General features: G+C 45.7%; 5 protein-coding genes across 7 annotated transcripts; 4 read left to right on the plus strand and 1 right to left on the minus strand.

Moving 5' to 3' along the window:
• Nucleotides 1–185: 185 nt before the first annotated feature.
• Nucleotides 186–9326, minus strand: LOC6527156 (lipase 1). Of its 2 annotated transcripts, none has more exons than XM_039371721.2 (4): nucleotides 9106–9326; nucleotides 1680–1846; nucleotides 947–1618; nucleotides 186–890 (listed from the first exon to the last, which is right to left on the minus strand). In XM_039371721.2, exons 2-4 carry the CDS (start codon nucleotides 1788–1790, stop codon nucleotides 315–317), a joined length of 1359 nt encoding a protein of 452 aa, XP_039227655.1. In that variant the 5' UTR covers nucleotides 1791–1846; nucleotides 9106–9326; the 3' UTR covers nucleotides 186–314. The 2 variants fall into 2 exon arrangements, with proteins under 2 accessions (XP_039227655.1, XP_002088250.1); XM_002088214.4 differs by having other exon boundaries at nucleotides 8987–9326.
• A 1538-nt stretch (nucleotides 9327–10864) lies between these two features.
• LOC120320421 lies at nucleotides 10865–14446 on the plus strand. Its single transcript, XM_015198138.3, has 4 exons — nucleotides 10865–13083; nucleotides 13171–13710; nucleotides 13778–13933; nucleotides 13989–14446. Exons 1-4 carry the CDS (start codon nucleotides 10885–10887, stop codon nucleotides 14367–14369), a joined length of 3276 nt encoding a protein of 1091 aa, XP_015053624.1. The 5' UTR covers nucleotides 10865–10884; the 3' UTR covers nucleotides 14370–14446.
• A 547-nt stretch (nucleotides 14447–14993) lies between these two features.
• LOC6527158 (lipase 3) lies at nucleotides 14994–16892 on the plus strand. Its single transcript, XM_002088216.4, has 5 exons — nucleotides 14994–15219; nucleotides 15399–15536; nucleotides 15624–16163; nucleotides 16225–16380; nucleotides 16435–16892. Exons 1-5 carry the CDS (start codon nucleotides 15022–15024, stop codon nucleotides 16813–16815), a joined length of 1413 nt encoding a protein of 470 aa, XP_002088252.3. The 5' UTR covers nucleotides 14994–15021; the 3' UTR covers nucleotides 16816–16892.
• A 489-nt stretch (nucleotides 16893–17381) lies between these two features.
• LOC6527159 (mediator of RNA polymerase II transcription subunit 15) lies at nucleotides 17382–21791 on the plus strand. 2 transcript variants are annotated; one of them, XM_039370595.2, is made up of 6 exons: nucleotides 17382–17538; nucleotides 17614–20060; nucleotides 20106–20334; nucleotides 20399–20938; nucleotides 21006–21164; nucleotides 21219–21791. In XM_039370595.2, the coding sequence occupies exons 1-6, from the start codon at nucleotides 17407–17409 to the stop codon at nucleotides 21603–21605; spliced, it is 3894 nt and encodes a 1297-aa protein (XP_039226529.1). In that variant the 5' UTR covers nucleotides 17382–17406; the 3' UTR covers nucleotides 21606–21791. The 2 variants fall into 2 exon arrangements, with proteins under 2 accessions (XP_039226529.1, XP_002088253.3); XM_002088217.4 differs by having other exon boundaries at nucleotides 17614–20334.
• Nucleotides 21792–23281: 1490 nt separating this feature from the next.
• LOC6527160 lies at nucleotides 23282–26148 on the plus strand. Its single transcript, XM_002088218.3, has 2 exons — nucleotides 23282–24935; nucleotides 25087–26148. Exons 1-2 carry the CDS (start codon nucleotides 23783–23785, stop codon nucleotides 25872–25874), a joined length of 1941 nt encoding a protein of 646 aa, XP_002088254.1. The 5' UTR covers nucleotides 23282–23782; the 3' UTR covers nucleotides 25875–26148.
• The last annotated feature ends 1328 nt before the right edge of the window (nucleotides 26149–27476 follow it).

Raw genomic sequence — 27476 nt, forward strand, 5'->3', positions numbered from 1 at the left:
TGGCACGTGATTGCTGCAGTACGCTCAAAAACTCATAAATACCGAAAAAGCTGGGATGCCAAGCTTCAAGTTTTTGGGAGTTTTGGAACATGGTCGATAATATGGCAATAGCTTGGAATCATTTTCAGAAAGCTGGATGAGCATGTCGATATAATACTGTTACTATTAAAATGAATGATTTAATCTTTTGATTTTAAATGTAATCCATTTATTACTCAGTGCGTAATTTCACATTTGAGAAAACACAATCTTGCACAACGTATACCTTGTAAACCATCGTTCCTTTAAAATCGTATGTCCTTTCCTTACAGAACCTATAGTTCCCCGGTAGGACTGGTGGTAGCTTCAAGCTGCTCAGTTCCTTCTACATGAGCTTCATTCTCCTCATTTCCCTGGCCACTGCCAACTTCCTCCTCCTCGTCCGGTTTCCCGGCCTCGATCAGAGTCACTGTTGTCGGCTGGGGCACATCCTCCTCCACGGGTGAGCCGGTGGTGGCATCCTTAGCTACTCCTCCTGCCTCCCAGTACTGCATCACCTGCAGAATCCTGGGCTGAATCGAACGCCTTGCGCTGATGCCCCAGAGCATGTCCATGTGGTTCCATTTGCGGTACAGGTGGTTCTCGACCACATTGGGCAGCACTTTAGCCAATCGCTGCACATCCTCCACGGCCGCCAGGTAGTCATTACTGCCGTAGTACAGGGCAACCGGAGCGCTGATCCTTTCGAGGCGGTAATCCGGCGGAGTGGAACGTCCGTAGAGCTTCTGGTTCTCCTTTGGCTCGTATTCGTACTGGCAGAAGCGATCGGATTTCTGCAGTTGGAGGTAGTGGTGCGCTTGTTTAAGATTGGCGCCACTGGGAAGATGGCCCAAAACCACAGGGAACATGGTCTGTGAACATGGAGATTGTTTAACAATTTCAAATGGAGTTTCATTAGAATACCTACCATATTTTGCTCCTCCCGATTCATTCCCACAATCTGCCAGTAGAATCGCACACAGGTCCTCAGCATGGCGGCAGAGGAAAGGCAATGGTTGAGAAATATTTCCGAGTGCGGAAACATCTCAAAGTTTTCGCTAAACATGTTCATGCCCATGCGAGCCATCCTCATGAGTGGTGCCTTCATGTGCTTCATAAAGGCCACGGGTGCTAGGGCGCTCATCAGATGGATCTTCGCATTGTACTCGGGTCTACTGGAGGCCATCACAAAGAACGAGGTGGTTCCCTGGGAGTGACCGAAGTAGCTCAGCTTCTGGTAACCCGTTTTCTGCAGAACACCATCGATCATCGCCGGTAGATCGTACATGCCTATCTCGTGCCAGGAGAAGCTCCAGTAGGACTTGTCCGTATTGGAGTTGAGTTTCACATGGCCCTTGGAGTAGCGATTCCCCCTGACATTACCCATCCAGACGTCGTAGCCATTGGCGTAGAGGAAGTAACCCAGGCCACTTTCTGGACCCATCGAGATCCACGTGGAAGAGGAGTCCTCTAGTCCGTGAACCAGCAGAACTGGCTTGGCCCCAGGTCGAGGTATGCGATGGAGGGTAAGGATGTACTTATCATCCGTGGTCATCTGATGGGTTTCCGCTGGATGCTTGTACTTCTCCAGCAGTTGTATCTATACGGCAAAGAAGAGAGTTTTATGAGTTGGGTCAGAATAAAGCACGCACTTTACTCACCGTGTTGAGGTGGGCATCCTCAATCACGCTCGGCGGGTAGTTATCCTCCATATAGCCACCCAAAACCCGGCAGCACCCGAGAACCAGGAGAAACCAGATCGCTTGTGGCATGGCGTTCGATCCGTGACTAAATCGAGTTCAGTGCAAGCTCACCGGCCACTAAAGCGCTGTAATTAGTATGGAATATGATTTGAGTGGTTTTTCTACGCTTATCGTTTAATCGAATCGTGGCCAGCTCATTTTCGGTTGTATGTGACGGGAAACGTTTTTAAATTGAGGCAAATAAAAATGTTTTGAAATGACACTGGCCAAAGTTCAGTGTGCCCACTGGCGTAAATTGCTGCGATCTGCACTCATTTAATAACCAATCAGCTGGAACGGCTAGACGAAGTTCCTTCAATGTCAAACGAACAAGCCATCCAAATGCTATAAACAAAAGTGACCTAATTACTTATTAAAAATGCATTTATTTATTTATTATATATTATATCAAAGTAAATATTTTACTTTTTTAATAATTTTTTTAAGTGTTAAAGGCTTCATAGCCACCTTCTAATGCCCACCATCGCTCAAATCAAAGGGCTCTCCCTTTAATCAGATTTGCCACGCCACTTCGGCAAGCGGGATGATCCTAGAAATGTTTGCCGGCTTAATTGGAAAATTAAATTTTTAATTCAGTTGTGGAGTGAACCGTGTCCACTTGCCAAACATTTGAATTCGTCCCTTTCATTGCCTACGTCATCGCTTTCTTTTTTCGCAATTGATTGGCAAAAATTGATTTCGGCTTCTGCATAAAATATTCGCCGCTCCTTTATTTGCAGCAACTGCTGTCACAACGACGACTGACAGGCTGACAAAGCGGCGCGGATGGAGCGAATCCCTTCCAGACCCGGTCCGTGTCCGGATTTTCGAATCTGACTCGGATCCGACTCCGATGACGGGCGATTCGTAGGCTCGATGTGTGACTGTGTGCCGGCCAACGTTTCGACATTTGACAAATAACTTAATTCGCCGTTGTCACCACATGTTCGCAATGCCAGCACAAGAGTGGGTGTAAGTGGGTGGAAGTGGGTGTGGGTGGGTGTGAGTGTGAGTGGGTGGAGGTGGGCTGAAGTGGCAGCGATGGCAACTTGACATCCCATGGCATGAGGGGCAGCACAGGGGGCGTGGCTCTGTGGGTCTGCGGCTCTGCACAAGTCAGTTGGCAGGATGTTGAAGTTGAAGCCTCGGTTTCATGCTCGATGGGCGGGAACTTCAGGGCACAATGCCTTTTGGGCTGCCTTTAAAATTAATTTCCCAGAAGTGTCAATTGGGATAGCTTCACACGCCGAGAGCATTGTTCTTGAAGTGTCGATGAATTTTCCAAAATATATTGTCTTATCAACAATAAATCACTGAGCTGAAGGTAGCTAAAGTTACTTTAAGCAAGACCTCCATGCTAGTTGGTGTGGACCTTTACTCCACCTTTACCAAATCGTTGCCCTTTTGACCCACTTTTTTCAGTCCACAAATTTAGCTGTCAGCTTAGTTAACTAATTTCCCGGTCTCACCTTAATAGTCGGGCCAAGCAGGCGGTTCCTTGAAGTCCTGACGACGCGTGCCACGACAATTAGCCATTTGACCGTTTCCCAGTGGATTTGTGTTATTATGGTGCCAACTGCCAATCAGAGGACAATCAACTGGCCGAAAGCGTGTTGCAACTTGCAGCCGACTGAGGTGCTGGCCAAAAACGAAACCCGCTTGGCCCACAATGAAAACAAGACCAATCAATTGGCCAGGGAGCCCTTGGTGGGAGCTAAACTGAGACAATGGGAGCACAGCATTTGGCCTGAAGTGCAACTAGCTGAATGCACTAAGAGAAAAATATGTATTGAAATGGTAAAAAGTTGCAGCCAAAATTAATAATATATTTATTAAAATACTATTCAAATACCAAGATGTAGTAGTAGTTCTGCAAGTATCCTAAGCCTTTTGGTAATGTTCCAGGTCCATTAGTACCTGATTTTGCTGAAAGTGTAGAGCAAAGCTGCTTAAGTGTTCCAGGCTCGTTAGTGGCAGCATCTGGCGCGGTCTGCTGAGATTATGATCAGCATTGTTCGCCCGTCGTGGACTCACATTAGCTGCAGCAGTTGCTCAAATCCGGCTCAGTTCCTCCCCCATCGAGGAACCCCTTTATGTTGGCCACGCACGTGACTTTTAATCACGCGCGCATAAAATTTCATGGCATATCTTTGTCTTGGCCGAAACGGAGCAACTGCCTCCGAAGTTTTGGCTCATTACGGCGCCAGGAAAAAGAAAAGTGCGTGAAGCCTCATTGAATAGGTGGCCGCCGTTTCGCAGTTTCGGCCTGGGAAACTTTACGACTTTAGCAAAGTTTTTGGAACCGGGCCAGAACAGGACTCCATTCCGTTGGCCAGCCAGTCAAAGGAACAACTTCCACTTTAGCAGAGGTTAAAGTCAAGTGTTGGCCAGACAAGTGGGGTCGGGGGTGGCCATATTGTAGTCACTTCCAAGCGACTCCGCTTCGTGCACTGAGCGAAATGCAGTGCCAGATAAGAGCTTTAACTTTTCACATAGCTCAAATGGAAATTGTACTTAATATTTTACTCAATTGGTATTTCTAACTGATATGTAATATTACCAGTTTTGCCATTTACCACTAAAATTCAAATCACTGACAAGCCTTTTCTGTATTTTTGCTCAATAATACTTTACAAATATTTTGCAAATTTTTAAACACATTTAGATTTGCAATAGGTAGCACTTGGAGTTGCAATAAAATATTTTCTGTGCGCGGAACTTGACTCCGAGGCAATTACAATTCGTTTTTTAGCTGTCAGCCCCACTCAACTGCCCCTGGCCACGCCCACTCGCTGTAAAAGGGGATCCCGCCCCCACTTTGTCTGCGTTTTGTAATTACTTTTGTGCACGTGCCACAGTACATGGATCTGGATCTGCCCTTAAAATTTATTTCTGCAGTGCGACAAGTTCAGGGTCAGAGTCGATGAATCTCTGCCATTTGCAGCCAATTTCACCCATTTTTCCGAATTTAATATTGAAGTTATGCAAAATAGTGAATAGCAATGAGGCGACGATGCAGAAGGGAACTTAAGTTAATTAATTTAAAAATTACACACCATTTATTGTTGATTCAACTAAGGGAATCGGCGAGAATGGTCGCCATCAATTGTCCTCCTTCCCTATGGCGTGTCGACCGCCTGTTAATTTCTGGCAATAAAAAATATGATGCTTTCTCCATTAATTACGCCATTATTTGCGTATTGTCACAGGTTCACAAATATCTGGAGCCGGAGAATGCTGCCGCATCCGCACGTCGCCCATCAATAAAGTGAGCGAGTGATAAAGGATTACTACTGACAGCGCAGAATTGATTAATTTATGGAAAACGAGAAGACTTTCAACTGAAAACATGGTTGCTTTTCACACTGCCCAACAAGTTTGCATTTGCAGCCGCGTGATGGCAATCGATTTTCCAATTTATATCCACGGATATCCAGCGGCTGAAGTTTTTTCCTGCAGCCTTGTGTCACTTTTGAGCCGTGTAAGAGATGCATCGTTATTTAATTTAATACGATTCGTAATTTGCAGCCATAAATTAATTGAATTAAGCTCATTTAATGAAAACTTGTTTGTGCGACTAATTGCGTGAAGGAATCGAGCTGCTCCCATCGATTGTTTTGGCGTTGATTTGCCAGAAAATTTGAGTGGGTGAATACAATAAATTAGTGGGCTCCAAATAAATATTTCTCTTAATAAATTGAAGAAAAGAAAATAAAAGAAAAGTAATCCAAAATCGAAAACGGTAATGTTTTGCCATGTAAATTTATTTTAAAAACTTTAATTCAGCTTATCTTAGGTTATTTAACATGGAAATAAAACGCTAGCCAGTATTTATTCCTTATTCTCGTTTTCTCTGATTGCCCAGATGGACTTCTTTATTATTTGAGTAAACTATTGTTTTATTTTCCCCTGTATATTGTCAGCTTTGCAAATACCAACATTTACCTGTCACTTATCAAACGGAATTAAGATGCCTTCACTAAAAAGCCTTTTGGTTTAACAAAAGGGCTTCCGAGTTATGCTTTTGCATGACCATTATGTGGGTTTCTATAAATATATCACAGTGCCCATTTCATTACCAATATCTGACAGGGATTACCTGCTGCGGGACAGCACGAGAAATAAATGTAATGTGCTGTAGTCCTCGTCATTACGATAATGAAATATTTCAAGAGCAGTTTATGGGGATTACTTACTCAAATGTTCGAGGCGCATGCAAAAAGTGGATCCCGGAGTCCGGACAACCGTGAAAGCACGGCGTAAAGCCCGCTGAGTGGTTGTGGGAGTGGAAGTTTGGGTGGTTGGGTGGTTGAGGGGTTGGGTGGTGCTCGAGGGATAGGCAGCGAAAAGGGACATGCGTGCAAATATAATCGGCGAGGAAAAGCCGCAACTATAACACGAGCCGTAGCGTTGAGCACGCCAAGGCAGGGGCATAATTATGGCATTATCACACATCCACATGCAATCTTGGCCCACACGCGGTGGAGCCCACCCATGGAAAACTAACGATAATCAATTGAGAAATGTTTATAATGAAGTGGCGCAGCCAAAGGGTTCTGCACCACAGCGCTAAGCTCTACACTGCAACTGCAAAGTAGTGGGAACTGGAATTTGAATTATTACAAATAACTTTTGTACATTTTGATTGCATTAATTAAATATATTTAATAAATATGATTTCCTGGCCCTTTTGCATGTTATTGTACTCTATAAATATGTATATTTGAACAGTTTTATTATTCGTATTTATTTTGCAGTGCAATTTCCGCGCTATAGCCAGTAGCCTGGCGTTAAGCACTTCATTTGGCCATCAGTCCTTCTTAAAGCCCTTTCCCCAATTTTTCGCAGGGGCGTGTCGACTAAATACGCCTAGCCAGCAATCTACTGATAGCGTGTGTGCCAAACGCTCATTGACCAGCTCCCAGTCCACCGCCCACATACCCCGGACTACCCAACAAATGTGCTAAGTATACGTTGGCCAGAGAGATAAACATGGCCAACACACACACGTACACACATCGTCTGCTTGTGTGTGTGTGAGTGCGCCGCACTCAGGACAACGTCCATCATAATTCATTGGGTATTGAGCTGGGTCCTGCGGCTGGCCAAGGACCCTTTAGCTGCATTGTAATGAAATTAGCATGCACAAGACAAAGTTGCCAGTCGCGCATTCAGCGATAATTGAGTTTAGAATTAGGTATACACTAAGGCACTGGGAAAAGTTAAATGAAATGAATTAAATATTTTGTAGATTTAACACTTTATACCACAGTGCGTAGAATCCTTTGTTACATTATAACATATTTGCCAGCTTAAGGCACGATATTTTCTTTCTTGAAACTGGAATCTTTAAAATACATAAAAAGTATCTTCAAATTAAAGTTACTTTTTATTAATACTCAAAGTATCCACATTTGTTCTCAGTAAGGCTGCGCTATTTAAAAAGGGCAGGGCATTGAAATGCAAATGCAAATGCAGTCAGTCATTCAGACAGAGCGATGGACAGAGAGACTGACAGGAAACGGGCCGCAGCTTCGTGGGCTCACCTGGGTTAATTTCAGTCCAGGTTAACCCGGGATGACACCGCCGCCGAAACAAAGACACGCCTCGAGCGGCACATGGATCCTCCACCGGCAGAAGCCAGGAACTTGGAACTGGAAACTTGGAACTGGGAGCTGGGAAGTGGGAGCTGGCAACTTGGAAACAGAAGCCGGGTGCCGCACAAATGGCAACCTATTTTCCAAAGCCGCTGCCGCATCTAATTTATGCCAAGAGCAATCGCAACTGCCAATGCCGACTTATAAACGAGGTGAACTTTTCGCTCTGGCCAGAAGTTCAGAGGGCAATAAACTACGCTGCTTGTTTATTGTTTTAGCCTGAATGAGCTTAAAGCGGGTGTGCCTTCCCTGGCTGAGTTTAAAACTGATATGGTTTAGTATTCAAAGGTTAAATGCGTGAAGTGGAATTTTATGGCTTAATTTGACTCGCATATTTCGATTTGCTTACTTAACGGGAAAAATACCTAACAACAATGAGTTGAAATGTCAAATGGTCTAGAACCACAAATGATTGCAATAAATATTGCGGATAGATTCAGATAGAATCAATTGGTATTTTTTCTGTACCCTTTGGAACATAGTTTAGATAATTTTCCCAGTAGTCGAAGCATTATCTGCTGTCTTTTATATTGCGGTTTTTTTCTCCCAAAATCAACAATCAAAACGTTTTGTCCACGGTTCTGGACCATTGCTCCTCTGCACCGAAAAGGACCCATCTCCATCCATCGGGAATACACAACCTTCTGGCAAGTGTCACTTAAAGGCATATCGTTTGTATTTTCTGCCCCGAATTTTTTTTCACCGAAACTGCAATTCGAGAAATGCAGCCAACGTTTTTCCGCTAGTACCAAAACACTTTTCTTTCTTTCATTTCGGCTCTCAGTCCCTTGCAGCGCTTTCAATTTGTGTGTACATAAATTTCGAAATGGACTTCTCGTGTTGGGGCGCTCGACAGCGGGACAGCAAAAAGTGTTTAAAAAAATGCAAACAGAACTACAAAAGTCGGGGAAAATAAATAAAAATGGTGGGCATCAGATCAGACCAGAGCGGAGTGGAGTGGAGAAAGCCCAAAAGAAATGGCGAGCGGAAACAAGTGGCCATGAATGCAAGGACAAGAACAACAACAGCGACAGCTGGAGATAGTATTCCTGTGCCATGGAGAAACTGCATAAATAACGCTACAAGGACCCTGGACAAACGCCAATCGAAAGTTGCGTTGGCTGGCTAGTGGCTAGTGAATGGCTGGAATGAATGCACGAGTCTGAATGTCTCGTTTCAAAAGCTTAGAAGTGCATAAATTGGGCCTGGGAATTTAAATATATATTTCACGAAACTCCCGCCGAAGTGCCGCAATGTGGGCCAAATTCTTAGCATTCAGCTCGTTGATTGTATAACATAAAATTCAAGCCTTGGCCAAAAGGGCGAAGCTTTTCCTTTGATTGTGTGGCGATTTCGTTGGCCAATGGAGCATGAAATTACAGAGGGGAGTGCCAGTGCAAAGGGGCTGTACTTGTGTGAACATGGAAAACGCTCACATAACCATGCAAAAGAGTGCACTGAGAAAAAGTACTAACAAATTATACGAAATCTTGCTGACATCAATTTAGAATCTAAATCCATGTATAAATCTGATCCGTAGGTATTTCTGATTCCCTGTCTTTGACTCACCATTAATATATATATCTTCTCACATAAAAGTGCCAAAAATGTTTGTGTTTATCCACTTTAATAGCTTAACACCGGATTTGTTTCAGTGCACCAAAGTTCGAAAGCTAAGATCTTCATACCACTTAAGACTGCGTTGCGTTCTGCTCGAGTGCAAAGGGGTCCGATTGAAGACTGAACTCATTCGAAGAGCAACTGAGGCAGTCAAAAGTCACACCAATTGCGAGTGACTGGGAGTCCGGAAGGTGTCCATCGGGCGTGACACTGGAGGTGAGTGGAACAACATGTGTGGAAAGGCCAAGCAAAATACTCGTACATTGAGTGGCACAAGAACTAATAACGCAAAGAGCACTCATATCGATGCGATACGCCAGTGAAACCGATTTCCACGGTGGTATTACTAATTGAAAATATGAAAATACTCGTGACGGAATCCGATAACCGATGGCATCCAAGTGCTGGCCATAAAGGGTGAAATCGCTCGTTAGCCCTCCACATGACCGTTAAGTGTCTGCCCAGCCTGATTCCTGGATTCCTGGATACCAACCGCCAACCGCCAACTGGCAACCGCCATATGCTTATATGGTTATACGGCATGGCTGTGGGCTGGGCGCTCCAGTGTCATCATTACCATGACTAGGATTACGATTACTGTCATCGTCGTGTCATCATCACAAACACACGCAGACTTAGCGAGCGTCTTTATGGCTTTCGGCGCTGAAATGATAAGTAAAGTTTTTGCAGAACGTTGCGAACATTTTCCGGACATGGGGCTTATGTCCATGCTGGAAACATATGGCATATTGCCAGGCGAAACATTTAATGGTCTGCAAAATGGCCTGGGCCGGGACATTAAAAGTTGCTTAACCTTCATTAGGCGCCCGAGTCCGCATCGGCATCCGCATCTGAATCCGAAACCGAAACAGAATCCGACTGACGGCGAGATGAAATTTAATATATGTCAGGTCCCGACATCGGAGGGCTTAATGCCCCATTTGTGCAGGGCGCCACTGCATCCAAATGATGTGCCAGAAAAACCGAAAAGACCAAATCACCGCAAGTTGGCATGGAGCTTTAATCAGACCAGCAGGCAAAAGGGCTGGAAGCCCGGCAGGAGGGGGTGGCATTAAAGGGGCGCAAGGACACTAGGCAAACTCAATTTCCAGCTTGTTTCACGGCACAACGACCACGCCCACCCCAACCCACCAAAGGCGCTAATGCGGCGACACGGCATTATCCTTCTTCCTTTCGCGACTTCTTTTCCGACTTTTGCGACCGCGGCTGCACTCTCCTTGGGTATTTTGATAATCAAATTTGCGCAAACAAGCGAGTGGCGTGAATTTGCCAACGCCACCGGAACAAGGACGAAACAAGGACCAAGGATAATAACGGTTGCGCCTCGTGCACTTGTGCAATTAGATTGGCAAAAGTTCAGAAACTCTCCTTAAACAAAAGCGCCTTGAATTCTCTATGGTTCTTCTCTAAATTACAGTTCCACTTTTTATGCTTTTAGGTGGTTATTGGAATACGTAAACATAGAAATTCAAATTTTACGCCCTTACTAGACATACTTAGTTATATATGATCGATTTAAATGTCTAAGCAACACTTGAGTTGAATCTATTGCAACTTAGTGCTTCTATCAGGAAGCTGAAATAAAGCAACGTCAAGTTTTTGTAAAGACCACTGTTTCTAAGAGCGTTTCATAATATTTAAACACAAAAAAGGTTTTTCAAGAAACCTGCCTTTCTTGCTGTTGAAATTCGATGGCCACTTGTGATGTAACATCGAGAGATAATCCATTTAAATCGCTTTAATCCATGTGTTATCAATTTCATGGCGTTTTATTTGCGAGCCTATAAAAGGTTCCTCTCCGATTCGCTGCTCAAAGTTGTTTCAGAATGCAGGCTGGAATCCTTTCCGCATTCGTCGCACTCTTGGCGATATTTCTAGTGAGGCCCAGCGAGGGAATTCTTGATATAACCAATCCAATAAACAGTCTTATAAGCGCTCCGATACTTCCTGCGATTGATAGTTTATTGCGCGTCCATGGCGGCGCAGCATCAAAGGACGATGGGCGAAAGGTGGGCGAGCAAAGGGAATCCATTGCAGAAGATAACACGGATTACTCATTTAACCTGGAAAGCAAACTGAAGTTTAAGCTCCCAACTGTCAACCTTCAAATAATTCTTGACAAAGATCAACCGGAGCCAAAGTCTATTGGTGACGCGAAATACCTTATTGTAGATCGTTTTACAAATCGACTATACAATCCGGGTATTACACTTAAGGAGCTTTTACAAAACTTCACCCCTTCTCAAATACGACAAATACGCAGCGCGGAAACATCAAGAACAGAAATGCGGGATTTGTATATGAAACTTCTCAGAAATGCTTTAGGTCAATCGAAAAATCCATCCCTATCCCTATCGCATAAGCAAAAGCTTGCACGAAGGCAGCTTCAAGTTCAGTCGCAGGCTCAAGGCCAATCATATCAACAACTTGCCAGAACTACAGATGAAGAACAAATTCAAGGACTGGCTCAATCACAACAACAGTCCGGGCTTAAACAATCACTGAATCAAAATGAGGATCAAGAAGATCAAGAAGATGTTACGAGCCAAGCACAAGCTCAAAAGTCAGAGCGACAATCCCAGCTTATACAGTCGACTCAAAGTGAGATACAAGGCCAATCCCAATCGCAGGTTCAAGCTCAATCACAAGCTGAGGCTATAAGTCAACTACAGGAATCGGAAAATACAACAGATGATCAAGAACAAGCTGAATCACAAGATCAAGCAGAGTCACAAGCTCAAGCACAAACGCAAGTTCAATCGCAGGCACAGGAACAAGAATCGCTAGTTCAAGCAGGAGATCAAGCAAAAGAGGACCCCATAGACCAATCACTTCATCAAGCCCAAGCTGAAGTACTAAAGCAAGTTCTGTCACAGACCAACACTCAATCACACGCTCAAGCTCAAGCGCAAGCTCAAGTTCTCGATCAGGCTCTGGAAGAGGCACATGTTCAATATCAATCACATGCTCAATTACAAGGAGTAGCACTGTCTCAATCAGCACAGCAATCGTTGCTTGAAGCACAGGGTCAGGCACGAGAAGACCCCGTAGATCAATCACTTCATCAAGCCCAAACTGAAGTACTAAACCAAGTTCTGTCACAGACCAGCACTCAATCACGGGCTCAAGCTCAAGCGCAAGCTCAAGCTCTCGATCAGACTCTTGAACAAGCGCATGTTCAATATCAATCTGCACTTCTTCAACCACCACAGCAACCACAACCTCAACCAGAGGATCAAGCTCAAGATACCGCTTCAGACGAAGTGCAGCCGCACGTTGAATTGGCTGATCAATCCGAAAAACAAGACCAAATCGCCAATCAAGCTTTTGATCAAGCGGAGGGTCAACTTCAGCGGCAATCTCTATCAGTATCTCAATCACAATCTGAAGCTCAATTGCAAGCAGTGGATAAATCACTTCATCTAGCTCAAGCTCAAGTGGAAGAGCAAAAGCCGTCAGGGGCTCAGTCTCAATCAAACGGTCAAGCTCTTGCTGTAAATCAAGCTTTGGGGGAAGCGCATGCTCTACTGCAGCAGTCATTTCAATCGCAATCTAAGGCTCAAGGTCTAGCCGTATCTCTATCTCAATCACCACAGCAACTAAAACTTCAAGCTGATGACCAATCAAATGAACAAGCCAGGGATCTAGCTCAAGATTCTGTTGTGGACCAATCACTACACCAAGCCCAAGCTGAAATACAAGATCAACTTGATTCGCAGTCTCAAGCCTCTGGTCAACCACTGGCGCCATCACAGCAACAAGCCCAAGCTCAAACAGTTGAGGCGCTTACACAATCACTAACTCAAGCCCATGCCCAAATCCAAGGCCAAGATCAATCACAATCGCAAGGACTATCCGAATCAGAGACTTCATCGAATTCACAAGTTCTCTTCCAAGGGGAAGGGCGGTCACAATCACAAAGTTTGCAGGGTTCCAAGTCTGATGTTGTCGGTTATTTAGGAATTCAAGCAAGATACCAATACATTTCTGAAGCGGACATCCAGATTGTCGCCAAGTTGGAGACGGTGAGCCATTCCTCTCAAGAGATTCCACATGGACAGCATGCAGATACTAAAACGAAGATCTCTATATATTTTTCTATCGTTTGACAGCCGAAACTGATCTCAAAATATGGACAACAAGTAGAGACCCATTACGCATTCACTGCCGATGGCTACAAACTCTGCCTACATCGAATTCCACGGCCTGGAGCCATACCCGTCATGTTGGTCCATGGCCTGATGGCCAGCTCGGCCAGTTGGGTGCAGTTCGGACCATCTCAGGGTCTGGCCTACATCCTGTCCCAGGCCGGGTACGACGTCTGGATGTTGAACACCAGGGGTAACATCTACTCCGAGGAGCGCCAGACCGGTCGCGAGAATGACCAGGACTTCTGGGACTTCTCTTTCCACGAGATCGGGCAGTACGATCTACCCGCAGCCATCGACTTGATTCTGCTGCAGACCAAGATGCCGAGCATCCAGTACATTGGTCACTCGCAGGGATCCACGGCCTTCTTTGTGATGTGCAGTGAAAGACCAGAGTATGCCGCCAAGATCTCGCTGATGCAGTCGCTCTCGCCATCAGTTTATATGGAAGGAACACGCAGCCCAGCACTCAAGTTCATAGGAATCCTTCAGGGTGGCTTCACAGTAAGAAGAGAAGATTCCTAAATGGTATATCAGTTATGTATTGCACCATGTGTATTTCCTATTATAGATGCTGCTGAATCTCCTGGGCGGCCACAAGATCTCGCTGGACAACAAGATCATTAACATGTTTCGTGAACACATCTGTGACAAGCTTATTCCCAGTCGCATTTGCGCCATTTTTGAATTTGTGGTCTGCGGATTTAACTTCAACAGCTTCAATATGGTAGAACGCTTTTCCCTGATTTGGGTTTCATGGACTAATATGACATTTTTTTTAGACACTATCCCCCATTTTGGAAGGTCATGCTTCGCAGGGAGCCTCCGCCAAGCAGATCTATCATTTCGCCCAGATGCAGGGCAAGTCTGTTTTCCAAAAATTCGATTACGGCCTCATTCTGAATAAGCTACGATACAACTCCATCCTCCCACCACTTTACAATCTTTCACTGGCACTGACCAAGGTGGCTCTTCACCGCGGAGATGGCGACTGGTTGGGATCCGACTCGGATGTCCTTCGGCTCGAGCGAAGCCTGCCCAACTGCATAGAAAACAGGAACATTCGCTTCCAAGGATTCTCTCACTTCGACTTCACGATCTCGAAGGACGTTCGACCCTTGGTGTACGACCGCGTAGTCAATCTGTGCGGTTCAAACCGTTAAATGCTGAAAACTAATTTTACTTTTAGTTTACAAATGAAATATTAGCAAAGCAATTATCCGATTTGCTTAGCACAGAATTCCAATTGTCTTTATCTAAGGGCTCGGCAACAAATATAATAGAGGAAAAATAAAGAAAAAGCAAATAAATAAAAAAAATTATTTTCTTATGGAAATTAATGAATGCAGATGAATAAACTGACAAACAATTTAAGGCATCGGTGTTCAGAGTGAATCTCTCGCAAGACAAAATTGTTACGTTTTTATTTTAACCCGTGTTATTTTTTTTTGTCACAAATCAATCATAAATATTAAGTATAGGTGACTTTAGGACTAATAATATTCGACCTGTAATTTAAGTCGCTAAACAATTTACTCATGTTACGAAATCAGTTACGAATGCAATAAATGTATTTATCGACAGAAACTACGAATTTAAAAAGTATTAAGCATTTTAGAAGAGCCTGTTTCAAGGTTGCCTTGTCAGCTGTTAATCTTTGTAAAATATTCCTTTAGTGATGCTCGATCGATATGTTAATCTAGTTTTTCACTCCCAGCATGAATATTTTAATTTCAAGGTATTTTATCATTCAACCTATAAAAGAGTTCGATTTTATCCCATTCCCTTAAGAGTAAACAGGAAACAAGAAGCGGAATGGCGATCGCATTTAATTTGGCGATCTGTTCAATAATTTTACTCGGTACTGTGGTACCCAGTAAGCCTCAGATAGTTCCTTTACTTCCTATAGTTCCACCCAATACGTTTGTAATACGAGAACCTCTAGTACCTGTAATACGAGAACCTCTAGTACCTATAGTACCCCTTGTACCACTGGCACGATCACAAAATCAGGTAATCATAAGGGTGCAATTCGGAAGTCGAAATAGATGGTTAAACTCTATATGTTTTTGCGCAGTCGCTCTTGAGTCACAGATCTATGGTGGCGAATCAATAAAATTCCAAATCAATCGTAGCCAATTTAAAGTTATTTTTATATAAACTACAATCAAAAGCTTCCATTTCCATTTCAGGTTCAACGGCAGCAGTCCAAATCTGATGATGTCCTTGATTCAGCACCTCAACCAAGGTCATGTTCAAAGTGTGAGCAAGCTAGCTACCCGCAATATATTTCTGAAGCGGACATCCAGATTGTCGCCAAGTTGGAGACGGTGAGCCATTCCTCTCAAGAGACTCAACTCAGACAGCATGCAGATACTATAACGAAGGTCTCTATATATTTTTCTATCGTTTGACAGCCTAAACTGATCCTAAGATACGGACATCAAGTAGAGACCCATTACGCATTCACTGCCGATGGCTACAAACTCTGCCTACATCGAATTCCACGGCCTGGAGCCATACCCGTCATGTTGGTCCATGGCCTGATGGCCAGCTCGGCCAGTTGGGTGCAGTTCGGACCATCTCAGGGTCTGGCCTACATCCTGTCCCAGGCCGGGTACGACGTCTGGATGTTGAACACCAGGGGTAACATCTACTCCGAGGAGCGCCAGACCGGTCGCGAGAATGACCAGGACTTCTGGGACTTCTCTTTCCACGAGATCGGGCAGTACGATCTACCCGCAGCCATCGACTTAATTCTGCTGCAGACCAAGAAGCCGAGCATTCAGTACATTGGTCACTCGCAGGGATCCACGGCCTTCTTTGTGATGTGCAGTGAAAGACCAGAGTATGCCGCCAAGATCTCGCTGATGCAGTCGCTCTCGCCATCAGTTTATATGGAAGAAACACGCAGTCCAGCACTCAAGTTCATGAAATTTTTAACAGGTGGCATCACAGTGAGTGCAGGAAATTCCAAGAATATTATATTTATTTAATGTTCTTCATTTCTTTCAATAGGTGCTGTTGAATTTCCTAGGCGGCCACAAGATCTCCCTTGAAAACAAGATCATTAACATGTTTCGTGAGCACATCTGTGACAAGCTTATTCCCAGTCGCATTTGCGCCATCTTTGAATTTGTGGTCTGCGGATTTAACTTCAACAGCTTCAATATGGTAGGAAACTTGTCACTGATTTGGGTTTCATGGGTTAATATGACTTTTTTGTAGACACTGTCACCCATTTTGGAAGGCCACTCCTCGCAGGGAGCGTCCGCCAAGCAATTCTATCATTTCGCCCAGCTGCAGGGCTCGTCTGGTTTTCAGAAATACAATTACGGCCTCATTCTGAATAAGCTACGATACAACTCCATCCTTCCACCACTTTACAATCTTTCACTGGCACTGACCAAGGTGGCTCTTCACCGCGGAGATGGCGACTGGTTGGGATCCGAATCGGATGCCCTTCGACTCGAGCGAAGCCTTCCTAACTGCATAGAAAACAGGAACATTCGCTTCCAAGGATTCTCACACTTCGACTTCACGATCTCGAAGGACGTTCGACCCTTGGTGTACGATCGCGTACTCAATCTGTGCGGTTCAAACCGTTAAATGCTGGAAAACTAATTGTACTTTTAGTTAACAACTGAATTTTTAGCAAAGCAATTAAATGATTTTCTTGCAACAGATTCCAAGTTGTCTGTATATGAGGGAACAAGGGATATAAATGCTATTTAAAAACGATGCATATTTTGACAAATGATTATATTATGACATAGGAAATCTGGGGATATGGGAACAACTACTTGGCTTGATCATATTAGCTTTCCTAACAATTCGGGAATCTATAAACGAACTCAGCTAATGTTATAAAGCGCTAAGTACATTTAACGGCAGAAATTTCCGTATGTGCAGAGCAGCAATTTTAATAATAATAACTATTTAAAAAGGCTCAAGTAGTTACCCATATCTAAGGAAAAATAGTTAAGGATTCAACATCTTAAGTAATTTTCTTATTAACATTTTTTTCAAGGCTTCCATCTGGATAGCAACCTTGGTTAAATTGTTTTCTAGTGATGCAACATCAGTATGTTAATTTAGTTATCCACTCCAAGCATGGATATTTAAATTTCAAGGTCTCGTATCTCTCAACCTATATAAACGTTCGATCTCTTCGCTTTCCAATGTAAATTTAGCAACGGAATGACTATCGCATTAAGTCTTTCGGTCTGTGCTTTCCTTTTTCTCGGTAATGTGCTACCCAGCAACTCTCAGCAATGGGAAGCATATCCTATGTTGAAAGCACAGGGATTGGATACACCGTCACAGATCCTGGTAAGCACTAGTTGAAGCAGTTTATGATCATCTGATTCCTGATTCCATTTGCATAATCCGATGTTTTAAAATAAGGAAAATAGAGTAAGAGATCAAAATCAGGATAACCTTACACGGTCGCAATCCCAATCGCAATCGCAGCTGGGTTTACAGTATCTGCCATCTGTTACTACTGTAAGGGGAGGTCAACCTAAGGATATAATACGTCTTTCGATGAAACCGATTATTCGACCACTGCCCCACATGCACCCACTATTTCCAGACTTTGTACGAAAGAACCGGATTATACTAATACCGGATTCAGAAAAATTACCACAAAATCGCCACATCGCGACTGTCGATCAATCACAAAACTTAACTCAGGGGCAGTTACAGTCACAGGCGCAGTGGCAGGAGCAATTGCAGGAACAGGCACGGTGGCAGGCACAGTCGCAGGCACAGTCGCAGGCACAGTCTCAACAACAGTCGCAGGCGTTGTTCCAGGAACAGTCGCAGGCACAGTCACTGGCGCAGTGGCAGGAACAGGCACAGTCACAGGCACAGTCACAGGAACAGTTGCAGGCACAGTGGCAGGAACAGTTGCAGGAACAGTCGAAGGCACAGTCACAGGAACAGGCACAGTCACTGGCGCAGTGGCAGGCACAGGCACAGTCACTGGCACAGTTGCATGCACAGTTGCAGGCATTGTTGCAGGAACAGACACTTTGGCAGGCGCAGTCGCAGGAACAGTCGAAGGCACAGTCACAGGCGCAGTGGCAGGAACACGCACAGTCTCTGGCACAATCGCATGTAAAGATGCAGGCCCTGTTGCAGGAACAGGCTCTGTGGAAGGCACAGTCGCAACCACTGTCACAAGCACAGGCAGAGTCGCAAGCACAGTCGCAGGCACAGTTGCAGGCACGGTTGCAGGAACAGGCAAAGACACTGGCACAGTTGCAGGCACTGTTGCAGGCACAGCCGCAGGCTCAGTCGCAGGAACAGGCACAGTCGCAGGTAAACTTAGAGGAACTGCTGCAGGTTCACGCACTGTCACTGGCACAGTTGCAGGCACAGTTGCAGGCACAGACACAGTCGCAACCACAGTCGCAGGAGAAGTCGCAGGAACAGTCGAAGGCACAGTCACAGGCACAGGCACAGTCACTGGCGCAGTGGCAGGCACAGGTACAGTCACTGGCACAGTTGCATGCACAGTTGCAGGCATTGTTGCAGGAACAGACACTTTGGCAGGCGCAGTCGCAGACACAGTCGCAGGAGCAGTTGCGCGCACAGTCACAGGCGCAGTGGCTGGAACAGGCACAGTCACTGGCACAGTCGCATGTACAGTTGCAGGCACTGTTGCAGGAACAGACACTGTGGAAGGCACAGTCGCAACCACTGTCTCAGGCACAGGCACAGTCGCAGGCGAAGTCGCAGTCACAGTTGCGAGCACTGTTGCAGAAACAGGCAATGTCACTGGCACAGTTGCAAGCCCTGTTGCAGGCACAGCCGCAGGCTCAGTCGCAGGAACAGGCACAGTCGCAGATAAACTTGCAGGAACTGTTGCAGGTACACGCACAGTCTGTAGCACAGTTGCAGACACAGTTGCAGACACAGTCGCAAGAACAGGCACAGGCGCAGGCACTGATACAGTCCCAGTCGCAAGCAAGCACGCTACCAATGCCACGACCTCAGTATGAAATACTTCCATCTAAGAATGGGCCAGTTCAGCAGGACCCAAATCTTCGTTACGTGATGATTCCGAGTCGGCCAAAAGTTATTCGCCCGAATCCGTATATCATAATTCCACCTTATGGCGAGGTACGTCATCAACCTCAGCTACCACCAAATCCTCAGGAATCGGACCTACGGCAACTGATAATTACTTCTCAAATACGTCCCAGGCCAAATCGATATATATGGAATCCAATCAAACAGATAAATGAGAACGCCAGTATAAACACTGACTACTTACTAGAGTGGTACCCATACAAAAATGAAAGGGATCGTAAAGGTGTCCACTTGGAACTAAATGAACAAAAAATTAATAATTTAGCTCCTGTTCTCCAGCTAAGACCAGCAATCCCAGCCATTAAACCCCAATTGCCACTAGAACTACAGTCACAACAAAATTCACAATCGCACAATTCTGAATCGCAGAAACAATTGCAGTCACAGTTAGATTTACAATTATCCGTCTCAGGATCTTCAGGATCACAGTCCCACTCGCAGTCACAGCTTAATTCCCAGTCTTTAGGATCACAGTCTGAATTGCAGTCACAGTTAGGTTCACAAATATCTGGTTCACAATCTTCAGAACCACAGTCCCAATCGCAGTCACAGCTAAGCTCCGAATCAACTGGATCACAGTCCCAATTGCAGTCACAGTTAGGTTCACAATTATCTGGTTCACAATCTTCAGAATCACAGTCTCAATCGCAGTCACAGGTTAATTCCCAGTCTTCAGAATCACAGTCCCAATTGCAGTCACAGCTAAGCTCCGAATCATCTGGATCGCATTCACAGCATTATTCCCAGTCTTCAAAATCACAGTCCCAATCGCAGTCACAGCATTATTCCCAGTCTTCAAAATCACAGTCCCAATCGCAGTCACAGCTTTATTCCCAGTCTCCGGGATCACAGTCCCAATCGCAGTTACAGATTAGGTCACAGTTAGACAGCTCTGAACCCAATGCACGGACGCATGGAAATCATTTTAAAAATGCGAAAACCAATGAGGTTACGTCTGAGTACAAAGTAGACAGTCCACCAAATTACCTCACCCAGGCGGACATCTTGGATAATTCTAGGCTGACAACTGTGAGTGACACATCTTTTACTCTGTTTCCAAACGTATCAAATACCTTTTAAACGAAACCAATAGGTTAACCTCATTGAGAAGTACGGCTATCCATCTGGTACCAATTACGTGACCTCCGAAGACGGCTACAAGCTTTGTTTGCATCGTATTCCGCGTCCTGGTGCTGAGCCAGTTTTGCTAGTCCATGGCCTATTGGCCAGTTCTGCGTCATGGGTGGAACTTGGGCCCAAGGATGGACTGGCATATATCCTTTACCGGAAGGGTTACGACGTCTGGATGCTGAATACCCGAGGCAACATATACTCCCGGGAGAATTTGAATCAAGGTCAGATACCGCGAAAGTACTGGGACTTCTCCTTCCACGAGATCGGCAAGTTTGATGTGCCCGCTGCCATCGATCATATTCTGAGTCACACCAAAAAGCCGAAGATCCAATACATTGGCCATTCGCAGGGCTCCACTGCTTTCTTCGTGATGTGCAGTGAAAGACCCAAATATGCACCGAAGGTGCATCTAATGCAGGCCCTTTCCCCAACGGTTTATCTGCAGGAAAACCGCAGTCCAGTGCTAAAGTTCCTCGGAATGTTTAAGGGAAAGTATTCAGTGAGTATAAGTCCTTGTTTGGCAACTTATAATATAATTTTGATACATTTGTACAACCACTTTATAGATGCTGCTGAACCTTCTGGGCGGCTACGAGATCTCCGCCAAAACGAAGCTTATCCAGCAGTTCCGCCAGCACATTTGCTCCGGATCGGAGCTTGCCAGCCGCATCTGCGCCATCTTTGACTTTGTGCTCTGCGGATTCGACTGGAAGAGCTTCAATAAGGTGAGATTTATTGATTATTATCTGTGATTTCTTTACCACATTAATGCACCTTAGACCCTCACTCCCATTGTGGCTGCCCATGCCTCCCAAGGCGCCTCTGCCAAACAGATCTACCATTATGCACAGCTGCAGGGCGACCTGAATTTCCAGCGCTTCGATCATGGAGCGGTCCTGAATCGCGTTCGCTACGAGTCCAGCGATCCACCAGCCTACAATCTTTCACAGACGACCAGCAAAGTGGTGCTCCATCACGGCGGAGGCGACTGGCTGGGATCCACCTCGGATGTGATCCGGCTGCAGGAGCGTCTGCCCAATCTCGTCGAGAGCCGGAAGGTCAATTTCGAAGGCTTCTCCCACTTTGACTTCACGCTCTCCAAGGATGTCCGTCCTCTACTCTATAGTCACGTCCTGCGGCACATGTCAGCCCATCTCAGTGGGTAGGACAATTACTGCATAACACATGAAAGAGTTTGTTGGGTTTATTCAATCGTAAATTTTCGATAAAAATCTAGATTCTTTGTAATATGAGTGATACAATGAAATGCTGTGTGCATACATATTTATATTTATTCCATTCTTAGTGTAGCCACCGATAATAAAGGCACCTTTGGGTAACGTGTCGTTCAATTTACCAGCTCTAGAATCTTTCCATCAGCATCACTCACTCGAGTAAAAGAAATCAATGCTTACGAACAGTGAGGAAAATTTGCATTTTCCTGGCCCCAAGCGCTGTCATAAATTTCGCATCCTGAACGCATATTTACAAGCCGCGAGGCCAAGTTTTCAAATTAAGTTTGCAATCGAAATGAGGCGAGAGGAAGCCAGGACCAAGCCAGCTTTAAATTGCTCACGTGTGTGACACATTTCTTTCGGCGGAGTCACGACAATGGCGAAAAGCGGAAGCGGAAACGCGAAATGTGAAAAATGCGCAGAGCAAACAAAAGATGGCCGAGGGTGTGCGGGTGTGCGGCATCGGGGGAGGTGGAACGTGTCGCTTAACTGTTCCACGTACGTGGCCCTCGGGGCACAGTCAACCCACAAATTTTGGGGCAGCGCTGTCAACCTAGCTAGTTGTTAGCTGTTGGCATGCCTTTCTTAGTTAATAATAATAATAATAACTAAATATATTCACTGAGTAGTTACAAAATATAAAATTTTTACTTTAGTGAAATAAGTTTACGATAGACACAACAAACCAACCTATTCTTGGGTTGTTGGTTAACTTGCCAATGTCATTGCATAGCACGGAAAATAAGTAACAAGTGCATAATTAGTAACAAATTTCTATTCATTAGGTTATAGGTTCATAGGTGTTTTTTTTCTCGAGGATAGTAATAAGAAAATAGTATAAATACCCATTAGAAAATAGTATAAATACCCATTACAGAATGAACGTAGTTTTGGCAATTTCTAGCGATTTTCCCTTGCCAGCACTACTTCCCATACGGTAGGCCCTTCTCGGTGGGGTATTCCAAACTGTGAGCCCCAAAAGGCCCGGCGTACGTGTGTTATTTAATGCTTATCTTTATCCTTTTCCCATTAGTGTTATTGATGTTGGCAGCGGGGAGCTCGATGTCATTCCGCTCCCGAAGCTTTCCCACAGGTTCACCGCCCCGTCCCGCCCGATAAACTTGCCCTCCGGCTGAGAGCTGACAATTGATGCCAAGGATACGCCGACCAAATCACGCGCTAAACATTATTTTAATGTCCCCAGGCAGTCACATATGTATATATATATATATATGTATATTCGAGTCGGCAGCTGTACCCTCTGTGTTTCCCATGCGTGGATTTTCCCGGCAATGTTTAAAGCTCTGCCAACTTATTTCCCGGAATTTGCGTGTGCGTCAAGAGGACTCTTGGGATCAAACCTTCTGCACGAATCGAAGGAGGTCGCGTCCTTGAAGGATTCGCCATTGAAATTTAGGGGAAAGCTTGCTTTGGTTTGACAGATTGTCCCCTTGAATATATTATAAAGAGTTTTGTATTTTCCTTGATTTTCTGATAATTGGAGGATTTTAGTGTTGAGTCCTAGTAGAGGTGCCTGCGATGATGGCAACCCTATCACTTTGTAACACTAGAAAGCGTTTCACACACACTTTTTCCAGACTAAGAAAAATGCAACGCTGTGGCATGACAAGTGAAAATCTCGACTGGCTCTGACAATTCCATCTAAATCGTAGACAAGGCCGGAAAAATACTTGCGTTTTGTTATGTAGCTTTCGACTGGTGGAAAAGCCGTTCACACATATTTTAAACACCGATTCCCAACAAATTCAAATGTTTTGCCAACATTTCGTATTAGAATAGTAGCACAAAAAATAAGAAGCGGTCGAGGAATTTTGCGCGACCCAAGTGTATCAAAAAACCCTTCTGATTTCAACGACGACCAGAGTTCTCTATTTTCTATGAAAAGCGACGAGTCCAAGAACTAACAAAAAAAAAAGCACAGCAAATCCCAGAATCAAAGAGGCCATTAAAGGAGCAACGCAGTCGGACCAGATGTGCTAACTAAGAAACCAGGTCCACAACCATTCCCAGCCAAGTCCCCCAAAAGAGAAGCCATCAGCCAGTGCGTAAGCTATCCACAATCCACAGTAGTTGCCACACCACAGGACATGTTGTCCCACCGCTTCAACATGCATCCGCAGAGGCGTCTGCCCGTCATCCACGAGGAGATCGCCAAGCAGTGCGCCCTGAACATTGTGCGCGTGGCCTCCGCCATGCCGCAACCGCAGCCCCGCTGCCCATCCGGTCATGTGGTCGTGCTCGTGGAGCTGCGCCGGGCGGACGAGCCGACCGTGTACCGCTACCAGGTGAATGTGCCGCCAACGGGCTGGCCCAGCGAAGATCTGGAGGAGGGGGATCAGCGATGCCAGCAGTTGGTGCTGCCCGGAACCCTGGAAACTATGGGCCTCAAGCTGCCCCAGCCAGAGCGTTTTCCGTATCCAATGCATGGTCGCTCCATTATGGAGATGGGCTGGTCACCGAAATCGAGCACGGGTCCATCTCCTATGCTGATGATGCAGTCTGCGGTACACGTCATCGATGGGCAGAATAGCCCCACGGACTTTACCACCTTCAGCGAGCCCGTCGTGACATGTGAGTCACCGGATAATATGAGAGCGCACTTTATGGCCAGTCTATACCAGCAGCAACCCAGTCCGCTGAGCTACTCGGACATCTGGGTGCCAGAAGGTCCACCGGAGGGCCTGCCCAGAAGTGTCTCCACGGCCCCTTTTCCACAACTTTGTCTGGGCGAGAACTACGAGGGTATGGTCGCCAACAGGATACGACCTATCAATGGTTACCAGGCAGCATCGAAGCCAATTGTAAGAAATCCTCGCCACGTCGCCGAACTGTGCTTGAACAGCAACGGAGAGTATGTGCTCAATGAGCAGCTGCATCGTCCATTGATCAGCTGCCATCCCAACCCGATTGCTCCCAGTGTCGTGAGAAGGGAGCAACACTACTTCTTCCAACATCAGAGCCATCAGGTGGAGTCCTCCTTTAAAGGACTCAACGGCTATGTGAGCGATCTATCCGGCAATGGTTACATCAGTCAGGAGTCTGGTAAGCCCAAAAATGGTTACAAGGATCAGCCGACCGCCTTTGCAGACCAACGGATTGCCCTGCACACAAATCTGGGACAGGGACAGGGGTATGGACACGCATCAGTACCCGGATTTATACCCAATCACTTGCAGAGTCGTGTGGCCATGATCGAGCCACGCTTGTGCCAGGAAGCAGTGGTAAAACCAGAGAAACCAGGTGAGGAAAATCCGTGACCGCCAGATATATCCATGAAATCGAATACTAAAATCAATTTTGAAATACTCATTACATATAGATTTAAAAGTAAAATCGTAATATACACTTCTGCTTTAGTTTCCTTTAATTTAAGAATTATCTCCCCTCCTAGGTTTGGCACTGGCGTCGGAGGTACCTGCAGCAAATCCCCAGGAGCTGCAGTCGCTCTTCCGCTGGAACTACTGTGCATTGTGCCACGTGGTCATACGGTCGGGACAGAATGCCACTGACCACTACTCGTCGCGTGCCCATGAGCGCAGGATCAGCTCGTGGCTAGTGCGTCAGTGCTACGCAAACCTGGCTGGACAGGATGGGGACGGGAATTTGGGCGGGTCCATCGGCCAAACGGACTTCTACTGCAAGTTGTGCGACCTGAGGCTGACCTCGTTGTCGCACGCACAGCAGCACTTCTTTGGACGCCGCCACCTAATGGTGGCCCGCCACAGGATGAGGCCATATGGTGATGGCTTCTACGATCGGGAGGGCAATTGGGTGCGCACGGACGCCAGGTATCCCATGTGCGAGCTGTGCGACGTGAGCATCACCTCGGAGTCCCAAATGGCCATGCACCTGGCGGGGGCACGTCACCGCAGACGGGTCGATATTGCCTATGCGGGTGGATGCGCCGGGGGCATGGAAATGGGAATGGGTCTAGTCCCGTTGGATGGCACGCACATGTACCGGATCAACGGATCATCGATGGCCCCAATAAGGCCCTTGGGTCTGCAGATGCTCCATGGCACCCATCCGCTTCCCCTAAACGATCCCTGTGCCGCCTTCTACTGCGAGGCATGCAACATCACGCTAAACCACCTGAAGTCGGTGAAGCAGCACGAGCAGGGACGCATGCACCGCCGGAATATGAACAGATTTTCCGGCCAACCGGTCTTTTACGAGTGACCTTTGGGAGTGAGTGGGATTTATCTGATGAAAAGCAAAGTGGAGCCGCAACCGTACTAGTCAACGAGGAAAATGAGGAAGGTGCCGGGAGGAGGTTTTCAGTACGCGATCTTTGGATACCTAAGCAATAAATAGTAAGATGTCTGGAGCTCCTACTGGCCCGACCAACTTCCTGCTGCGCTGTGTGTTATTTGCAATTTATTTTTGATCTATCTACCTTTTCTATATGTTTTCTAGTAGTATAATATAAATATGCCCCACAAATCAAAATGCAGTTCCTGGTGTTTTTCATTTGCCTTTTTGCATTTCCATGTCAAAAATGCAAACAAACAGTGACTATTATTTTCTTTCTAGAAACCCCTTAAAGTTAATTTAAATAATGTCGGAATATAAACGTTTAAACAGCAGAAGACCACTTTAGAGGCTTAGAATATCCTCAAGCGCAAACATTTTAATGAGTTCCCCACACACATTTCGTTGCATACTTCTGGGCTGCAGGCGCAATGCCGGCCAGCAACATGTTGCCGCAACCATCTGCATCTGAACATGTATCTGGATGTGGAGCGCGGGAGTGGTAAGAACTATCAACACTTCCGGGCATGGGCTTAATTAATGATGCGATTGCCATCCACTGGCCACCCACCGCCTCACACCCGCTCATTCTGCGGTGGCAGAAATGTCTGGAATCTTTGCTTTTAATTGCCAGCCTGCTTATGCAGACGCACGCTCCTCCGGCCGCTGGTTTTTGGTTTCAGCCAGACGGAAGTGGCATAAAATCTGATGAGGTTGCCACTGCCACTGCCACTGCCACTGTAGCAGTAGCAGTGGCTCCAGCCCGCAGACAATGGGTGGCCATAAAAAGGAGTTATCGCTTGACAAATATCGGAGAGAGTGTCAGTCAGCGAGAGTCTAGACAAAACATGGCGCTAAATAAATAAATAGTAGCGGCAGCATGGAAAAAAAACGCCGCTCATTGACAACCACAAAAACGGAAAAGGGACTTTCCCCAAAATTTATGGCCAATTTTTGCCGGGCTGTGACTTTGTTGGGGTTTGAAGTTCGCCGCCATGCAAGGTCAATAGCAGCCGGGGGCGGCGTGGGAACTGTGGGCGTGGTCAAGGCCCGCCACATCCTGAGGCCAGACTACACAGCTATCTGGTGTATTTATACCATTTGGTGTCTGGTCGCATCGGCAGACGGCAGAAGCTTCAAACATGTTTTCGCATAAATTAAACTTCTTATCTGGCTGTAAAACATTTGACGCCATGGCTGGCATTGTTGCATTTCACTCGACTGCAGCCCGGAAATGTGCATTAAAGCAGCCATAATAAACACTGAATAAAACAACAACATAAAAAAGGCAATAGACCGAGGGATGGCACCAAGTATAAATAAATATTCACTGGAAATGAACACTTTTATCGATGATACAGTTAATGATATAACCCTTGTCCAAATGTACAATCCATATGTGGCTCGATGACAGAATGGCATTAATTTCGTGTGGAAACTGATTCCATATACATTCGAGCTGCATAATAATTCATTTTTAAGTGCTTCCCCTCAAATGAAATGCCATTGAGATATGTACAAATTTGGTTT

This window comes from Drosophila yakuba, chromosome 2L (genome assembly GCF_016746365.2).
Source record: "Drosophila yakuba strain Tai18E2 chromosome 2L, Prin_Dyak_Tai18E2_2.1, whole genome shotgun sequence".
Lineage (NCBI taxonomy): Eukaryota > Metazoa > Arthropoda > Insecta > Diptera > Drosophilidae > Drosophila > Drosophila yakuba.